The sequence below is a fragment of the Diabrotica virgifera genome, chromosome 1 (assembly GCF_917563875.1).
Source record: "Diabrotica virgifera virgifera chromosome 1, PGI_DIABVI_V3a".
Lineage (NCBI taxonomy): Eukaryota > Metazoa > Arthropoda > Insecta > Coleoptera > Chrysomelidae > Diabrotica > Diabrotica virgifera.
In genome coordinates this window covers 39087024-39104308 of record NC_065443.1, presented here as the reverse complement: position 1 = coordinate 39104308, position 17285 = coordinate 39087024, and the positions used below count along the sequence as shown (strand labels likewise).

General features: G+C 32.0%; 1 protein-coding gene across 2 annotated transcripts in view; it reads left to right on the top strand.

The window, feature by feature from the left end:
* LOC114335832 (solute carrier family 12 member 9) overlaps positions 1 to 17285 on the top strand; it is a 144995-nt gene that overhangs the window by 76544 nt on the left and 51166 nt on the right. For both annotated transcript variants that reach the window (XR_007697890.1, XM_050650106.1), the window contains exon 11: positions 347 to 517. Coding sequence is in view for 1 of the 2 variants with exons in the window: in XM_050650106.1 (XP_050506063.1) it covers positions 347 to 517 (171 nt within the window). In the remaining variant the exon portion in view is untranslated. The remainder of the gene's footprint in view (positions 1 to 346; positions 518 to 17285) is intronic.

The window sequence follows — 17285 nt, the reverse complement described above, 5'->3', positions numbered from 1 at the left end:
GAATCAGATAAAAGAAAGGAATAGTAATAAATAAATTATATTTTGGGGGTATACCTACATTGTGTTTTAAAAATTCGTCAATAAATAAATAAGTAAATTCACATCAAAATTAAAATAAAACAAAACACACAGGACACAGGACGATACAACAAATAATATGGGAATTTAAGATTGGTCAGGAGCACTGCATTTGTTTAACTGGTTAGCACATTTAGTGACTTGTAACCGTTGACCTGAAGATGCTCTGCATACTTTAGAGAGCGAAACCGGTGGTCGGAAGTTACAATAAATGATTGAGAGTACGTCTGTCTTTTACTTCATTTACTAAATATTGTTTTGTTTTCAGTACTGACTCAATTTATCAAAATCATGACTTTGAAAACGACGTGTTCCCTCTCAAGACACAAAGTACGGTGCAACCTTTAGAATATGTCCAGATGATGCGAGATGTGCTTAGGATGAATAAAAATTTGTGCTTATGTAGAAATTTTGTTAGACTGAGAAAAGACGCAAGAAGGTAATATAATCTTATATACTTATTTCAGTTTCACCAGTCTTGGAGCTGGGATGGTTGTTTATAATTTAATAGCTAATTTAAAATTTCACTGCAGTCCATGGCTGCGGTAGAGGTTATCAAAGTTAATAATCAGCCTCCATCCTGAACACAACTCATACAGAGAAATGAGAAGTCTCAGATCTAAACAATAAATTTGAAAATTATCTTGGAACCACTTTCTGGTAACATCCTTAATCTTAGCCTTTTACAATTTGTAAGGCAAGGAGACGACGAATAAAGAAGACGAAAGGGACTCTACAATATGCAGTCACATTATGTCTATTCGTTTAGGAAAATTCCAACGAAAGTTGATTCCGTGTACTCAAAATATGAGTAAAATGAAAAACAGCTTATCGACGGTTAAACTGCAAAACCTCGTAAGTCGATTTTTGGTCCATTATTACTTTCATACTTTGTTTGTTTATACTTTTACATATCTTTTAAACTACAAAAGCTTGTAGGCTATTGATTATATATTTTAACTACGGGAACTACAACGTTAACGGGATTTTATTGTTTCATATAGTCAATGGACCTCTAGATATGAAAAAACCGCGGAGTGCTACCATCTAAAGGGGTGCGTTTTTGAGAAAGGGGTGAATTAGTCCCTAGGCACAGGGCGAATTAGTGCGAGTTATATGCACTTTTGGTGCAAACACGTCTACAGAAAAATTGTTCCAGGTTAAATGTACTATGGAAATATCACATTTTAAAGTCAAAAATACTTTTTTTTACAAAAATATATCCAAAAGAAAAGCAAGAAAAAAACACGAAAGATAGCAATTTTGTTTTTTGCCCCATAACTTTTTTCCACGGGTATATAGGTATAAGCATTGCTTCACAGAAAAAATGCTTCCATCCTTCCTCTTTAAAATGGCGTTTGGTAAAAGTCCCTGTAATTTATAGTTTCGAAAATATGATTTTTCAAATTTCGCCACTCACAGCGATTTTGGGACATTTGCCTTCTTACTTCGCAAACATTGTTCTGTAACTTTTTTCTACGCATCTCTAGGTATATGCAATGGTACATTTAGTAGAAAGATCTGGTCTATTGTATAAGGTTGTATGATTATTTTTAAGCAAGATATAGTTTTTCAAAATTTTATACTTTTAATGATTTTGGATAATATATTTTAAGATTATTTTTAAATGTCTCATTATAACTTTTTTATTGTATATTTAGGTATATATATATATATATATATATATATATATATATATATATATATATATATATATATATGTTAAATCACTAACTTCTTAATTGACTTTTTAAAAAAGATTTATTTCACAAATTACACTTATACTTTGTTCTATGATAAATTGAAGTAAATAAAATTATATAATGCAAATATGTTACTAGCGAGAAACTAAAATGACGAGTGAAAAATAAAGTTAAAGTTCTAAATTTATAACCTTCCTACAAAATGTGGAATCGGCGTTTCCCACGAAAGGCCAGCTTTGGTCAGAGGTTGATGTCCATGCATGGTCAGCTATCTCTATGGGAACGCTTGCTGAAAGGATGATGAAATAGGAACTGATATTGCGAAACCAAAGAGCCGGTAACCCTTGAGTGGTTCAAGGTGACTATTTTCACATATAACAGCTCCCCTCATTAGTGAAAAGTCGATGCCTTGCTTCGACTTTTAAAGTTCGATTGGGGTTTCTGATATTTCTTCCTTTTCTGGGCTTACGTCTGGTCTTCTTTTAAAGGTTAATCCTTTAAGTTTCTGTTTAATGGAACTGCTGCGATTTGGTGAAGGTGGAGGCGAGTCCTGCGGATAGTTCATGGCAAGTCTTGGAAATCTTTTGCGTCTACATTTGCAGAAGATGTATACAAAAACTAGAATGATAATTAATGATAAAGACAATATAGTGAACCAAGGCAAATGTTCTTCGATGAATGGTTGGTTCATGATTCGGTCGAGTTCTTCTGAATATTGGTCCAGCTTGTGTTGTGCAATGTTTAAATCGTCTGTATTGATCTTGTTAAGTTTTAATGGTTTCAAATTTGGTATGTGGTTTCTTCCTTCGAAATGGTCACAACATCTGTATGGGACAATAACTGGATGACTTCTGTAGGTTATATTTGGATATTTTTCGATTTGATCTCTGGCGTGGACTCTGGTACTTCCAATAAATGCTGTACATTCAGGTAGTAATCTTAGAATTGTGTTTACTTTGATTGTCTGTGTACTGATGTCTTTTCTTGCACACTTAATTGTAATTGGTAATGGATCGGATACTGTTATTAACCATAAATTTCGGTCAATTTCTTGCACATTGTAATCTTGTGCTAAAAATGTTGACATCTGACAAGTTTTTGGTAGAACGCTAACTGGTTTCAATAACTGGGCTTCACAGATAGTATCGCTGTCTATTGGATAGGGAAGAATATCTGTGCACATTTTTTGGTTTGGACTAATTGATTTGCATTCTTCTGTGTTTCGGGGTAATACATATGAAATTGAATCATCATCTCGCGCTATATACTTATGTATTGTAGAAAGTGTATGAAAAAGACCAGTTTGATTATCTAATATTGGTATCGAATATAAGTGGTATAAGGTATAGATTTCGGGGTCGACTAGTGGGATTTCTAGGACGAATACAATTTTTGAATCCAGTTGATATGCTTGAAGCTTTATTATATCAATATACTGGGCTATATTTGAGGTATAGATGGGTAATGGTAATACATTATTTTGTAAAGATTGTGAGATAATCTTCAATGAATCTAGTAAATCATTGGGAGAAATAATTGAACTGTGTAAAATTTGCAATCGAGAAAAAGTGATGGCATTCAAAATGTCATTGAGATAATTTTCTAAAAATATGTAGCTTTCCATTAACGATTCACACAAATTTAAGGTTTGTAATTGTGCACGGTAAAATGAGATATCGTCAGCAATGTCTATAAGAGTAGTTTCGATATCGTGTAGGTCTTTGTTAAAAGTTTGTTCGTCTATTTGTAATTTTTGGATAGTGGTGTTAAAAGATTTTATGACAGAAGTTGTAACAGAGATTTGATTTTTTAAGAGTGCTTCTATTTGATTTTCATCTCTAGTGATCCTATTTATACATTGATTGAAATATTCACCGTCTGATGCGTCTAAATTTCCACTAATAGATTTCCATAAGGTTCCAATACCATTGATTAATCCTCGTTTTTGGCGTGGATTATAGGCTCGTGTGTCGGCAATTACTTCTCTATATTTTAAATTTACGGAATTTGAAATTTGTCTTATCAAACTAATATGTGTTTGTACCTCAGATTGAAATGCAAGTTTCCTTGGTGTATCGGCATTTGTAAATTTATCTAGCAAGTTTTCTAAAATTTTGTCGTTGTTGGATATAGCAGTTTTTATAGGGAGCAATTCCTTGTAAACAAGTAATGTCCATTTATCATTAGATATTCGAATGGTACCTTTTTCGTGATAGAAGATTCCGACTGTATTATTTATGGGAGAGAGGTGAAATTGGGAGTAGGCGACTGAAAGTAGTCCATAGAATCTGTAAAGAAGAAATTTATTCAAAGTATGGTTTTAGTCTGTCAAAATTTACTTTAGAAGTTTGATTCGTTTGGGGATTTAGGATAATGGCAGAATTTGTAAATAATTCTTGAATTTGAAAAGGTCCATTAAATAAATTTTCAGATTTTGATTTTATTTGGGATTCTTTTACGTATACCTTGTCACCAATTTTAAAGTCAGGGCGTTGTGATGAAATATTTTCATCAAATCTTACTTTAGCTTTTTCTTTTGCTCTTTCTGTCTTCTCTCTGGCTACTTTATAAAAGTATTCCATACGGTTATTAAGGTCTCTAACGTATTTGCTAATTAGGCTTTTTTGATTATATAGTGTTTCTGGTGGTCGTCCTGCAGTGTGTCCAAAGACTAGTTCGTACGGCGTGAAACCGTGTGTTTTGTTTTTTGTATTATTGTAACATATCACTGCATAAGGGAGGATCACGAATGGGTGATCATTGGGATTTTCGGATTTATTTGCTCGGATCATTTCTGATAGTGTGGCATGGAATCTTTCTACAGATCCATTGGATTGTGGATGACTTACACTAGAAAATGTTAATTTTATTTCATAGAGGTTGCATAGATCTTTAATTATGGCATTTTCGAATTCTCGACCACAGTCACAATGTATTCTTAAGGGTGTTCCGTAATGTTGGAAAAATAAAAGGAGTGTACTCGCTACGGTGACTGCTTTCTTATCGGTTAAAGGGTATGCTTGAGTAAATTTAGTTAGTTCATCTCTAATGGTTAATGCATAGTTTCTAGTGGGATATTCAAATATGTCTATGTTGATTCTTTCAAATGGCGTTTTCGGAGTTTCCGTTATAACTAACGGTCCACTTAGATTTTTTCTGTAAATTTTAACCTTTTGGCAAATTTCACAGGCTTTTATATATTTTTCGACATCTTTTGCTAAGTTTTTCCAATTATATTTTTCTTTTATACGTCTAACAGTTTCGTTTATTCCTCTGTGCAAGTTATTCTTGCCACAATGGTAATGTTCTAGGATTTGTGGGGTTTCGTCTTCACTTGCCTGTTTAATTACATTTTGGCAGATTTTTAATTTAAGTTCTTTGTCTGCAAATATGTAGGAAAATATTTCTAAGATGGGAAGTTCGAGATTATTTTCTATGCAATAGGTCTTTGATTCGTCAAATTGTTCCTGGTTCGCATAAAGTATGAGAAATAAGTACGACATTACTCTTTGTGGATCGAAAGGTAATGGGATAATGAAATATTTTCGATCTTTTACGGTTTTACTAGATACGATATTGATCCTTCGGTTACTGTATTCTATATTTTCTTCGAATATGTCATTCATAATTTTTTCGTGCAGGTCCTCAAGTTTGTTCTGCCAGAAAAAGGTGACGATATTCTTGTGAGATTTGTCTAACAGTTCTGCATTTGACGTTTCTATTTTGGAGTAATCGATAATGGATTTTGTTCTATATAATTCAAGAAACTTTTCGAATTCTTCGGACATCTTTTCTATTCCTTCTTCTGTGTTCTCTTTTTCTTCTTCGTCTTCTTGGATCTCTGTTTCATCTTTGTTGGATGCGTGCAGGGCAAGTTTTGATTGAAAGTCTGCACAGTCCTTAAAATGGTTTATTTTTATTCGTGAGAGTGCATCTGCGTTTCTATTGATTTTTCCTGAACGGTGCTCTATTTTGTAATTATATTCTTCAAGTTTTAGGCGCCAACGTGCTAGGCGGCTTCCTGGGTCTTTAATTGAAAATAGCCATGTAAGAGGTCGATGATCAGTAATAAGAGTAAACTTGCGACCGAAAAGATATGGTCTGAAATGTTTTACTGCCCATACTATGGCTAGCAATTCTCTTTCTATTGTGGAATATTTGGTTTCTGCACTGCATAATGTTCTTGAGGCATAAGCGATTGGCAGATCTTTTCCTAATGGGCCTTGTGACAAAACGGCTCCAATTGCGAAAGCACTAGCGTCAGTAGTGAGTAAAAAGGGTTCTTCAAAATTTGGATATATGAGAATTGGGTCTGTCATTAGAATATTTTTAAGATCGTTGAATGCTTCTTTACATTCTGCATTAAAAACAAAAGGGACATCTTTTTGAAGTAATTTAGTCAGTGGTTTGGAAATTTTGGCAAAATTCGGTATAAATCTACGGTAGTAACCTACTAAGCCTAAAAATGATTTTATTTCTTTAGTTGTCTTGGGTTCTGGGAAACTTTTTATGCATGATACTTTGTCAGGATTTGTTTTTACTCCATGTTCTGTTACGATGTGTCCTAAGTATGCGACTTCTTTTCTTAAGAATTCACATTTATCTGGTTGTATCTTCAGATTTGCCTTCCTTAATCTTTTAAATACTTCTGTCAGTCGTGATATGTGCTCGTGAATGGTGGCTGAATAGATGATTATATCGTCCATATATACTAAACATCTTTCGTTCTGAATTCCTAGGAGAATGTTATCCATTACTCGTTGAAAGGTGGAAGGAGCATTCCTTAATCCGAAAGGCATACGAACAAATTCGTAATGTCCGTTGTCAACTGAAAAGGCTGTTTTTTGGATATCTTTTGGATCAATTTCAATTTGGTGGAATCCGGACGCCAAATCTAATGTTGTAAAGTACTGACATTTTCCAAGTTGGTCCAATAATTCTGAAATTTGTGGAAGTGGATAACGGTCTTCTGTTGTAACTTCATTAAGTTTACGATAGTCAATAACGACTCTCCATTTCTGTTTGCCGGATGCGTCAAGTTTTTTGGGTACCACCCACACTGGACTCGACCAGGCACTTACTGAATGCCGAATTATTCCTTGTTCTAGCATTTTTTTGGTTTGTGTCTTGACTTCTTCTTTGTGAACCTGCGGATATCTGTAAGATTTCGTGTATATCGGTTTCGCGTTGTTCGTTTCGATTGCATGTTTAATTTCGTTCGTGAATGTCAGCTTGTCACCTTCTACGTAAAATATATCTGAAAATTTCGTACAAATGTTTAGAATTTCTTCCTTTTCTTCTGAGTTTAAATGGTCAATTCTCAGTTGTTCTCTAATTATTTGTTCTCTGTCTATAATTGGATGTTCGAAGTGATTTTCGTCGTAGGTGAAGATTGTCTCCAAGTTTGCTATAGGTTCGATGGAAATATTTGAAAATTCGATTACCTTTGGCATTGCATTAGCATTAATGACAGAAGTTAAAAAGTCTCCATTTTCGTCTACATGGACTAGTGCATGCGGAATTCGAACTTTTTCGATTTCTTGGGATGACAGTATTGCGTCTGTATTCGATAGGTTGCAGTTTAATTTGAATATTTGTTCTGTTCGGCTATCAATCGAAATTTGGTTTATTTTTTCTTTTATTCGTTTTTTCTCTGGTCTTGGGATGTGTTTTTGTTGATCATGAGCGTTTTCGTGAAGTGAGTTACTTTTTTGTTGAGCTTTAATGTTTGTGTTTAATTTCGGATATGTTTGAAAATTATTTGGAGGTATTATCTCTGTAGGAAATGTCACCGGAGTATTTTCTGTGGGCTTATGTGTGTCTTGTCCAACTTTATGCAGGGTAATGGTTTTGAAGTTTGTATGAAGTTGTCTGGTTTTAAGGTCTATTACACATTCGTAATGGTCTAGGAAATCTAGGCCTATTATTCCGTCAAAGTCAATGTCTAAGTTAAAAATGAAAACTTTGTGGGGATTATCATCGGTAAAGGGAATAAGGACAGATTCTGTAATTAAGAGTTTTTCGTCGGTTATGCCTTGAATGGTAACATTTTCTGGGGATCGGTTATGATAGTTCCGTGCAGTATTCTCTTTGAAAACTGTAATTCCTGCACCGGTGTCAATTAGAAGTTTAAAAGTATTCGTAGCGTCATTGATATAATATAAGTTTTTAGAGCTCATTGTGTGAAAGGGGCTTACAGGAATTTCTGTTCGGGGAAATTCACATTTGGATCGAAATTGTCCAAATTGAGGGCTTGGATTTGTTGTTGTACGTTCATGATATCGGTTGAAAGATTCGTATGTACTGGAGGATGGTTCTGATTGGGTAGCGAAAGAAAATCCTGATAATTTTCTGTATCAGGTGTATCATTGGTGTAATAAGGGGTATCATTTGTATAATCAGGTGTATCATTGGTATAATCGTAAAAATAGTCAGTTTGGAGATCATTTTCTGTATAATAATCTCCATAAGATTCTACGAGATCATCAGGGTATTCATTAAAGACATGGGCTCTTTGCTGAAAATTTTGAAAATTTGGATTTCTCTGAATAACAGTGGGGCGATTTTGCGGTTGATTTTGAGAAGGGAAAGTCGATCTCTGTGGGTTTAAATTTTGTTGATTGGAAGAGTATTGGTTTGGATTACCTTGATAGTTTTGTGGTCTATTGTTATATTGGTTAGAAGAGTATTGATTTTGATTATTTTGGTAGTTTTGTGGTCTACCATTATATTGATTTTGGTAAGAAGGAAAACGTGAGGAGCGGCATTCGCTACTTAGATGGCCAATTCGTCCACAAATTGTGCATTTAGAAAAATTAGATGAGGTTCTTCTCATCGGTTGAGAAGGTTTTGGATTATTTTGGTTATCTTTATTTGATTTTTGTGTTTCGAAATACGATAACTGAAGTTCACGTTTGATACGGTTACTGGCTGCAATAAGATCAGGAGGGTTGCTAGCCCTAATTATTTGTCCTAAGCGGGGTTCTAGTCCAGTTAAAAGAGTATTCAAAGCCATAGAGTCAATTAAAGTGCATTGGGCTTTCTTTTGGTCTTGTGTTAGGTCTGATTTTTGGATTGAAGCGTGCATTTTTGCATTTAGAACTTGTAGTCTGTTGAAAAAGGTTAAGGGTGATTCATTTGATAACTGTCGAAGTCTTTGTAGGTCATGAATTAAAGAAGTGAGATCTCTACTATCTCCGAAATGAAGGTTTAGTAAATTTTTGATGTCTGTATAAGAACTTGGTTTTCTAGAGTTTATTAATTGAGCTGCTTTACCTCTTAGTTTATTTTTAATGTGAATCGTTAATAAGATACGTTGGTCTCCCGAAGCCATTCTAATTGCGCAATCACATGCGTCTAAAAATGTGGGGAGAGAGATTGGGTCTCCTTCGAATTCAGGAATTATGGAAAATATTTCTGAAAGTTTGTAGGGTTCAATTTCAGCTTGGGTTTGTGAACGTGTTTCAGGCATTTTGATAATAATATGTCAGTGGAAGTATAAAAACAAAATATACAAAATACGAAAAGTAAAATATGGTAAAATAAAATAAGGTAAAATATAGTAAAATATGGTAAAATCAAATAGATATGGTAAAAATCATGTAAAATATAGTAAAAATCAAGTAAAATATGGTAAAATCAGGTAAAATAAAGTAAAATATCGGCGAAAATATAATATGAAATCAATTAAATGCGTAAATAAAAATGGTAAAATAATAAAAGTATGTAATAAAAAATATTTCCTTATTAGATAATCAACTTGGCTTGACTTACTGTATAGTCAAGATTAAAATTGAAAAAAAAAATATGATGTATGTACGGTATGCTTGCAATATTAAAATATTAAAACGAGATGATTCAATAACTTACATTAACAGAAACATCGAGGACGTCTTGTTTTCTAACGGGATCTGCTACCAGGGGCTTCACCAGGTGTTCCTTCCGTAGTATCCAGTTGAATGAGGACGGCTCTAGGTTCTTTTTCCGTTGAGGGATAAGGATCCGCCGTTGCTAGTTAGTTTCCTTGTTCTATCAACGTTGACCGGATCCTACTGACTGCGCCAAATGTTAAATCACTAACTTCTTAATTGACTTTTTAAAAAAGATTTATTTCACAAATTACACTTATACTTTGTTCTATGATAAATTGAAGTAAATAAAATTATATAATGCAAATATGTTACTAGCGAGAAACTAAAATGACGAGTGAAAAATAAAGTTAAAGTTCTAAATTTATAACCTTCCTACAAAATGTGGAATCGGCGTTTCCCACGAAAGGCCAGCTTTGGTCAGAGGTTGATGTCCATGCATGGTCAGCTATCTCTATGGGAACGCTTGCTGAAAGGATGATGAAATAGGAACTGATATTGCGAAACCAAAGAGCCGGTAACCCTTGAGTGGTTCAAGGTGACTATTTTCACATATAACATATATATATATATATATAAGATTATGGTATTCTTGACTGTATATTCAAATATCAAGCAGTGATTCTTGAGGATGCAGTCTATTTTGGTATATATATATATATATATATATATATATATATATATATATATATATATATATATATATATATATATATATATATATATATAAAGTAATTAGGTAATATTGACTGATACTATGTAGATTATAGTTTTGTTTTGGGGTTGCAGTCATTTATTTTTTAGGGGCAGGATAAGTAAAACTCTGTGTTATTACCTAGCTTTCGCAAAATATATTTGCTTCTTCAGGGTAAGCTGAAATGAGTATATTATAAATACAATGAAATTAAGTTAAAATACATTGTATAAAAAATAACAAAAAAGACTTACAACTTGAGGTTATTCCTAAACATTTTCACAAAACATAGTATATATGTTTTGTGAAAATGTTTAGGAATAACCTCAAGTTGTAAGTCTTTTTTGTTATTTTTTATACAATGTATTTTAACTTAATTTCATTGTATTTATAATATACTCATTTCAGCTTACCCTGAAGAAGCAAATATATTTTGCGAAAGCTAGGTAATAACACAGAGTTTTACTTATCCTGCCCCTAAAAAATAAATGACTGCAACCCCAAAACAAAACTATAATATATATATATATATATATATATATATATATATATATATATATATATATATATATATACATATATATATATATATATATATTGCATTTGCGTCCCTCGTGGCTTCTGTATAGTTTTGACTCTTCGTGACTTCCGATCAATATACAGCGTGTATATTAACAAGAATAATTTCATACAGTTAGCGCTCGCTTTGGCATCCGTTATACTGGCAACAATGTACTTATAATATCAAGTAAAATATTTAACCTTGGTCGTGTTTATGTGCAAATTTAGTTGTAGAACCCAGACAAATTCTATTTATAACTTTTGCCAATTAGGTGGTTTTGCTCGGATATACGATAAGGATTTGCTGTAAATTGTTTGTTTTCGTTTTTTTGTACTCTTAAATCAGGTTAGAAAAACGTATTTCTTGGGTGTAGTTATGAAAGATGTATTTTCTAAACTTTTAAATTTTCTATTTTATTTCGATGGAAGAAGATTATGGATTTCGGAAGATTTCGATGGAATAAGTTATAATGTAATATACTTAGCAATACCACTATATACCCTTGACAACTGTTTATTTTTTAAAGTTAATAATTGTTTGATGAGCCTTTCGATAGGTTAGGTTAGGTATATTATTAAATTTTATTTTGATAAATAATCGGTATTGTTTCTCTCTCTCTCTCTCTCTCTCTCTCTCTCTATCTCTTCCTGTAATCCCTTCCCAGCGCATCCTTTTCTGTTTTATTCTTTCGAAATTTGCTATACAAGTATTTTCCATTGCTCTCTGTTTCTCGCTCTCTGTTGGACTTCTCTCCATCTCAGGCCAATTCTTTCATGATCTCTTATTACAGTTCTTCTTCAGCTATTATCAGGTCTTCCTCTTCTTCTTCTTTGGTCTGGTTGGTATTCGAGTGCTTGTTTGGTTATATTATTTCGATCCTTCCTCAGAGTCCGTATAATCCATTTCCATTTTCTATTTTTAATCGTGACTGTTATTTTCTCTTGTTTTGTTCTTCTCCGTAGATCTATGTTTTTTATTTTATCTGGCCAGTATATTTTTAGGATTTTCCTCAACGATTTTTTATAAAGGTTTGTAATTTTTTGCTAGTTGTCTCTTCCTGTAAATATTTTGATTTTGGTTAATTCTGATATATCGCGTGTGTTCCAGTTTTTCCTTAATGCATTATGATTATACAGTGAGCACGTATAGGTTGGAATAAATTCATTTTCTCGAGAATGGACGATTTTGGAAAAAAATCCCAAAACAGGTCAATTTTTATATTTAAATTGCGACTTTTTGGCATATGTATCATACTAGTGACGTCACCAATCTGGGCGTGATGACGTCATCTTAAAATTTTTTAAATGAGAATAGGGGTCGTGTGATAGCTCATTTGAAAGGTAATTTATTTCTCTATTCACTAATGTAAACATTAACATATTTATTTATACATAGTGTCCAAAAAAAAATTTTTTGAATTAAATTTATTGACATAAAAAGAAGAATGTGTGTAATTTATTTAACTCACAATACATTCTACTGCTATCAGAAAACATGAAATAATGTTTATTTGACAAATAAATATTGTTTTTTGCTTAAATTCAATATCAAAGCCGCCACCCACCTTCCTCTGGACAGTTTGAACATTTAGTTTAAGCGAAAAGGAATGAATATTTTTCAAATAAACATTTTTTTCTGTTTTCTGAGAGCAGTAAAATGTATTTTGGATTAAATAAATTACATGCATTCTTCTTTTTATGTCAATAAATTAAATTATTAAAATGTTTTCTTGGTCACCCTGTATAAATAATTATGTAAATGTTTATATTACTGAATAGAGAATTAAATTACCTTTCAAATGAGGTACCACACGACCCCTATTTCCATTTAAAAAAATCATCGATGACGTCATCACGCCCAGATGGATGAAGTCACTAGTATGATATGTATGCCAAAAAGTCTTAATTTAAAAATAAAAATTGACCTGTTTCGGGATTTTTTTCCAAAATTGTTCATTCTCGAGAAAATGAATTTATTCCAACCTTTACGTGCTCACTGTATAATGAGTGCATATTGTGCCTTTACTATCCTTTTTTCTACATCTGATCTACTAAATAGCTTTATCTCGCTAACTGTTCACTGTAATGAAAATCTATGCACAAGGGAATTTTACTTATTAAATAATAAGCTACAATTTAGTAGTCCGTATTTTTTTTCGTATCTCCAGTATTTTCGGAGATATTTTGAAGTAAAAGGTGACAAATAGGAAATTGCAAAAAGTCAATTTTTCTTTAAACTCCACTTTTTCTAAAATTGGGCCTTTTAAATAGGTCAAATTTCTTGGGTGTATTGATAATACGAATATAAAAGGAACTACTTACAGAAAGGTGAAGATCAATTTTTAATTAGAAGGGTAGTTGGGGGGCTGTTTTCACTGATTTTTTCATAGAGAATAGCAGGTACCGACCTTTTTTTGATCATAAGTCTCTTAACTTTCATGCTAGCAGCTTCATATTATTATTTTTTAAAAGGTCTAACAGTATACTCGAAAAAAGATTATTTAAGTTTAATTTAATTTGTGTTACTAAAAGATTAATTTTTGATATCTACAGTTTTTTTGATTAAATGCATATTTTTCGAGGTATTCTCAAAAAACCCTCTATAGTGGAGTCATTGAAGGTGGATATGAGCTATTACCTCCGATTTCATTGAACCTCCATCGATTTGTATGAAAATTGGTGAGTGGTTATAGGCTATCTCAAGGAACAAAGGTGACATGGTGCCAACTTGCGCTTTTACCCTGGGGTTGGATGCCACCCCTTCTCGGGGGTGAAAATTATTTTATTAAAAATAACCCCATAATTCGATAGAGAAGCAAATTCTAAGCAAAATTTATTATATAAAGTTATTAAAATAAATCAAAACTTTTTGAGTTATTAAAGATCAAAGATTTTAATATTTCTTGAGAAAAATGCATGTTTAAACCGATTCTTCATCAATAACTCAAAAACTATAAGTTTTTACAAAAAAAGTTATTATTACTAAAATTGAAGCTATAAAAAATGAAATAAACTCCTTACTAGAAAAACCTTTTAGTGTTAACTAAAAGTGAGTTATAGGTAATTGAATGTATATTTTTTTCGGCGAGTAAAAAAATCTACGTATTCAAACTGAAATCACGGGAAAATGATGCATTTTATAACATAAACTTATTAAACATTTGTCAAAGTACTTAAAAATATATATCAAATGAGACCCCGAACATGTTGATAGCATTAAAATTTATGCTCCAAAATGTTTTCAAAATTTATCTTTTAAAAATGTCTCCAAAAAATGTTACTGTTTTTTTTTTAATAACTCCGTTCATTTTTACGATGTCAGGTTCATCTGAAAACCGTTTAAAACCTAATTTCAAGAGCTATTTCACCAAGTTAAACTTAATCTCTTAAACTCCTTACTTTTTTAAAAATAAAACGTTAAATGGCCCCGGTTGCATGGTTCTCACAGCAAAATTTAAGATTTAAACGTTTCTATCTCGTTTATTTTTTACCCTGTAGAAATAATAAAACAGGTAAAGTATTTGTCACAAAAAAATCTAAAATTTGGTTATATATTATTTTTACGTGTATTGAATATTTTTGGAGTTATTATCAAAAGAATATAAAAATTACAATAATTTTAAAAATTATAATTTTTTTTAAATTATATCTTTTTTTCAAAAATATGCATTTTAAACCGGTCAAAATTATTGAAATCATTACTTATGCTAATATGAAGAAGTTCTTATAAGGATTATTATAAATTTTATTTTTTGTGGAAATCGCGTATGATTGATTTTTCACTTTTTCTTAAAAAATTCCAAAGGGTTCTCTTATTTTCATCATAACTTGCTTAATTTTAACGCTTTTAACTTGCTTCGAAGCTCATTTGATAGGTATTCTGAAGTACTTTGACAAATGTTTAGCAGGTATATTTTATAGATTGCATCGTTTTCCCGTTATTTAAGCTTGAATACTTAGATTTGAGTACTCGTCGAAAAAAATACACATTAAATTGCCAATAACTCACTTTGATATAACATTAGTTTAGTTCTTTAAGTGAGGAATGTATTAAATTTTTTTATACAGCGGCATGATATAGAAAATGATCCTTGGACTATTCCCTACCTTCTGTGAAAATTTCAAGTAAATTCATGCTGGACAAAAAAATTGCGAGTCAAAATGCTTCATTTCCTCGACTATAGAAGGAGGAGAAACAATCAGTAAATGTAACGAATATAAATACCTGGGTATGAATATGAAAATCACGAATGATGGAACACTGGACGGAGCCGTTAAAGAACGAAATACTCAGGGCAGGAAAGCAATTACGCTCCTAAACTCAGTACTCTGGGACAAGCAGATAAACAACCAAAACAAGAAAAAGATCTATAACGCAGTAGTGAAAAGCATTATAACATACAGCTGCGAAGTATGCCATATGAAGGAAAAATCAAAATGAATGTTAGAGGTCACCGAAATGGATTTCTGGAGAAGGGCTGCAGGAAGATCAAGAAGAGAACATGTCACCAATTAACGGATACGAGAAATAATGAACGTCACACATACAATAAATGACGAAATTAACGAAATACAACTACGATGGTTTGGTCACGTACAAAGAATGCATGAAGACAGAATACAAAGAATAATACTATACACTTCGCGCTCGTTTTGGCATCCGTTATACTGGCAACAATGAACTTATGGTATCCGGTAAAATATTTAACCTTGGTCGTGTTTACGTGAGAATTTAGTTAAAGAACCCAGACAAATTCTATTTATATCTTTTGCTATTTTGGCGTTTTGTCATAGAAAATCGGTTTTATATATAAAAATCTTTTAGAATCCTAAATTTATTCTTTAAACACTTGCTCTGTATGTGAATGAACAGGAAAAATTATAATTTTATAATTAGGTAGTTGTATTTTGCTTGACCGGTTTCACAAAGTTTGTATTTGCATCATCAAACGGTTTAATAGAATTAGATTTTTAATGGTAATGGCCAATGTTACACTAAAAACAAATAATATGGAGAATAGAAGATTATGTAAGGTACATTCCATGTCAAATCACTCAGGCAAAAAATTTTGGATCTCCGATTTGTCTGAAAATTGGTATATAGCTTCTGCGTGACGTAAAAATAAGATATTTAAGGTCAAAAAATCTTCTTCTTTTTTTCTCAAAATGTTATTTTATGCGACTTTACAGTGATTTGGTGTTTATTTAAACAAATTTGCAAATACAAATTTCTGTGACAAAGTATCAATGAAAAACATAATATTTTAATAGAAGGGACTCAAAACTGTCATCATATGGCATTATAACACGTTATTTTGATTCAAAACAAGGTTTTGATCAAATTTTATAGTGTAGAAAACGTTAAAATACCGTTTTTTACATTTTTCTCCATTCCCAAAATACATCGTCATCGATTTGGCTGAAAATTTGCTCACAGATAGCCAAAATATAGGACTTTACATAGTTGGAAGGATTTGAATTATATTGCAATACCAAAAAAGTTACATGCAGTAATATCAGACTCAAAAGTATATTAGTCCAGTCGGAATAGCATTTGACCTTGCATGCCGAGCTGCCCAAAATTTTATTTTTCTGACCTTTAGGGGAGTCAATAGTAGCAGCCTACATTTAAAATCACGAATGAATTCCTTCTTTACGTTAGCCGCCATCTTGATTTTAAACGAGAACCTGTTTTGCTCAATATCTCAATTTTTAACTTTTCGACAAAAATGGTAGAAACTGAAACTGTTCCTATTAATTTTACTATTTACTATTTACTATTTACAATTACTATTGAAACTATTTACAATTACATATTACAATTTCTTTTTAACAATGTTTTCCATTGATACTTTACGATAGAAAATGCAAATTTGGTTAAATAAACACCAAATTACTGTAAAATCGCATAAAATAACATTTTGAGAAAAAAGAAGAATATTTTTTTACCTTAAATACAGTCGGAAAAATGAAAGAATACCCATGAGCGATCACCTCATTCACTTATTTTGTATTTGCTGTCTTTTTCTATAAATAACAAACGTTAGTAATAGAAAAAGATAGCAAATACACAATAAGTGATTGATGTGATCGTTCATGGGTATTGTTTCATTTTTCCGACTGTATTTAAGGTCAAAAAATCTTCTTCTATCCTAAGGTCTTCTTATAATAGCTTCTGCTACCTTGTTTATCCAAGTATTTTCTACTCTGCGTACGTGGCCGTACGGTACGTGGCCGTACTTGTACGTGGCCGTACTTGTACGTGGCCGTACTTGTACGTGGCCGTACTATTTTAGTCTTCTCTCTTCTATATATTGCAGGGCATCTTTTTCCACTTGCATTCTTCTCCTTATCTCCTCATTTTTTATTCTGTCTCTTCTG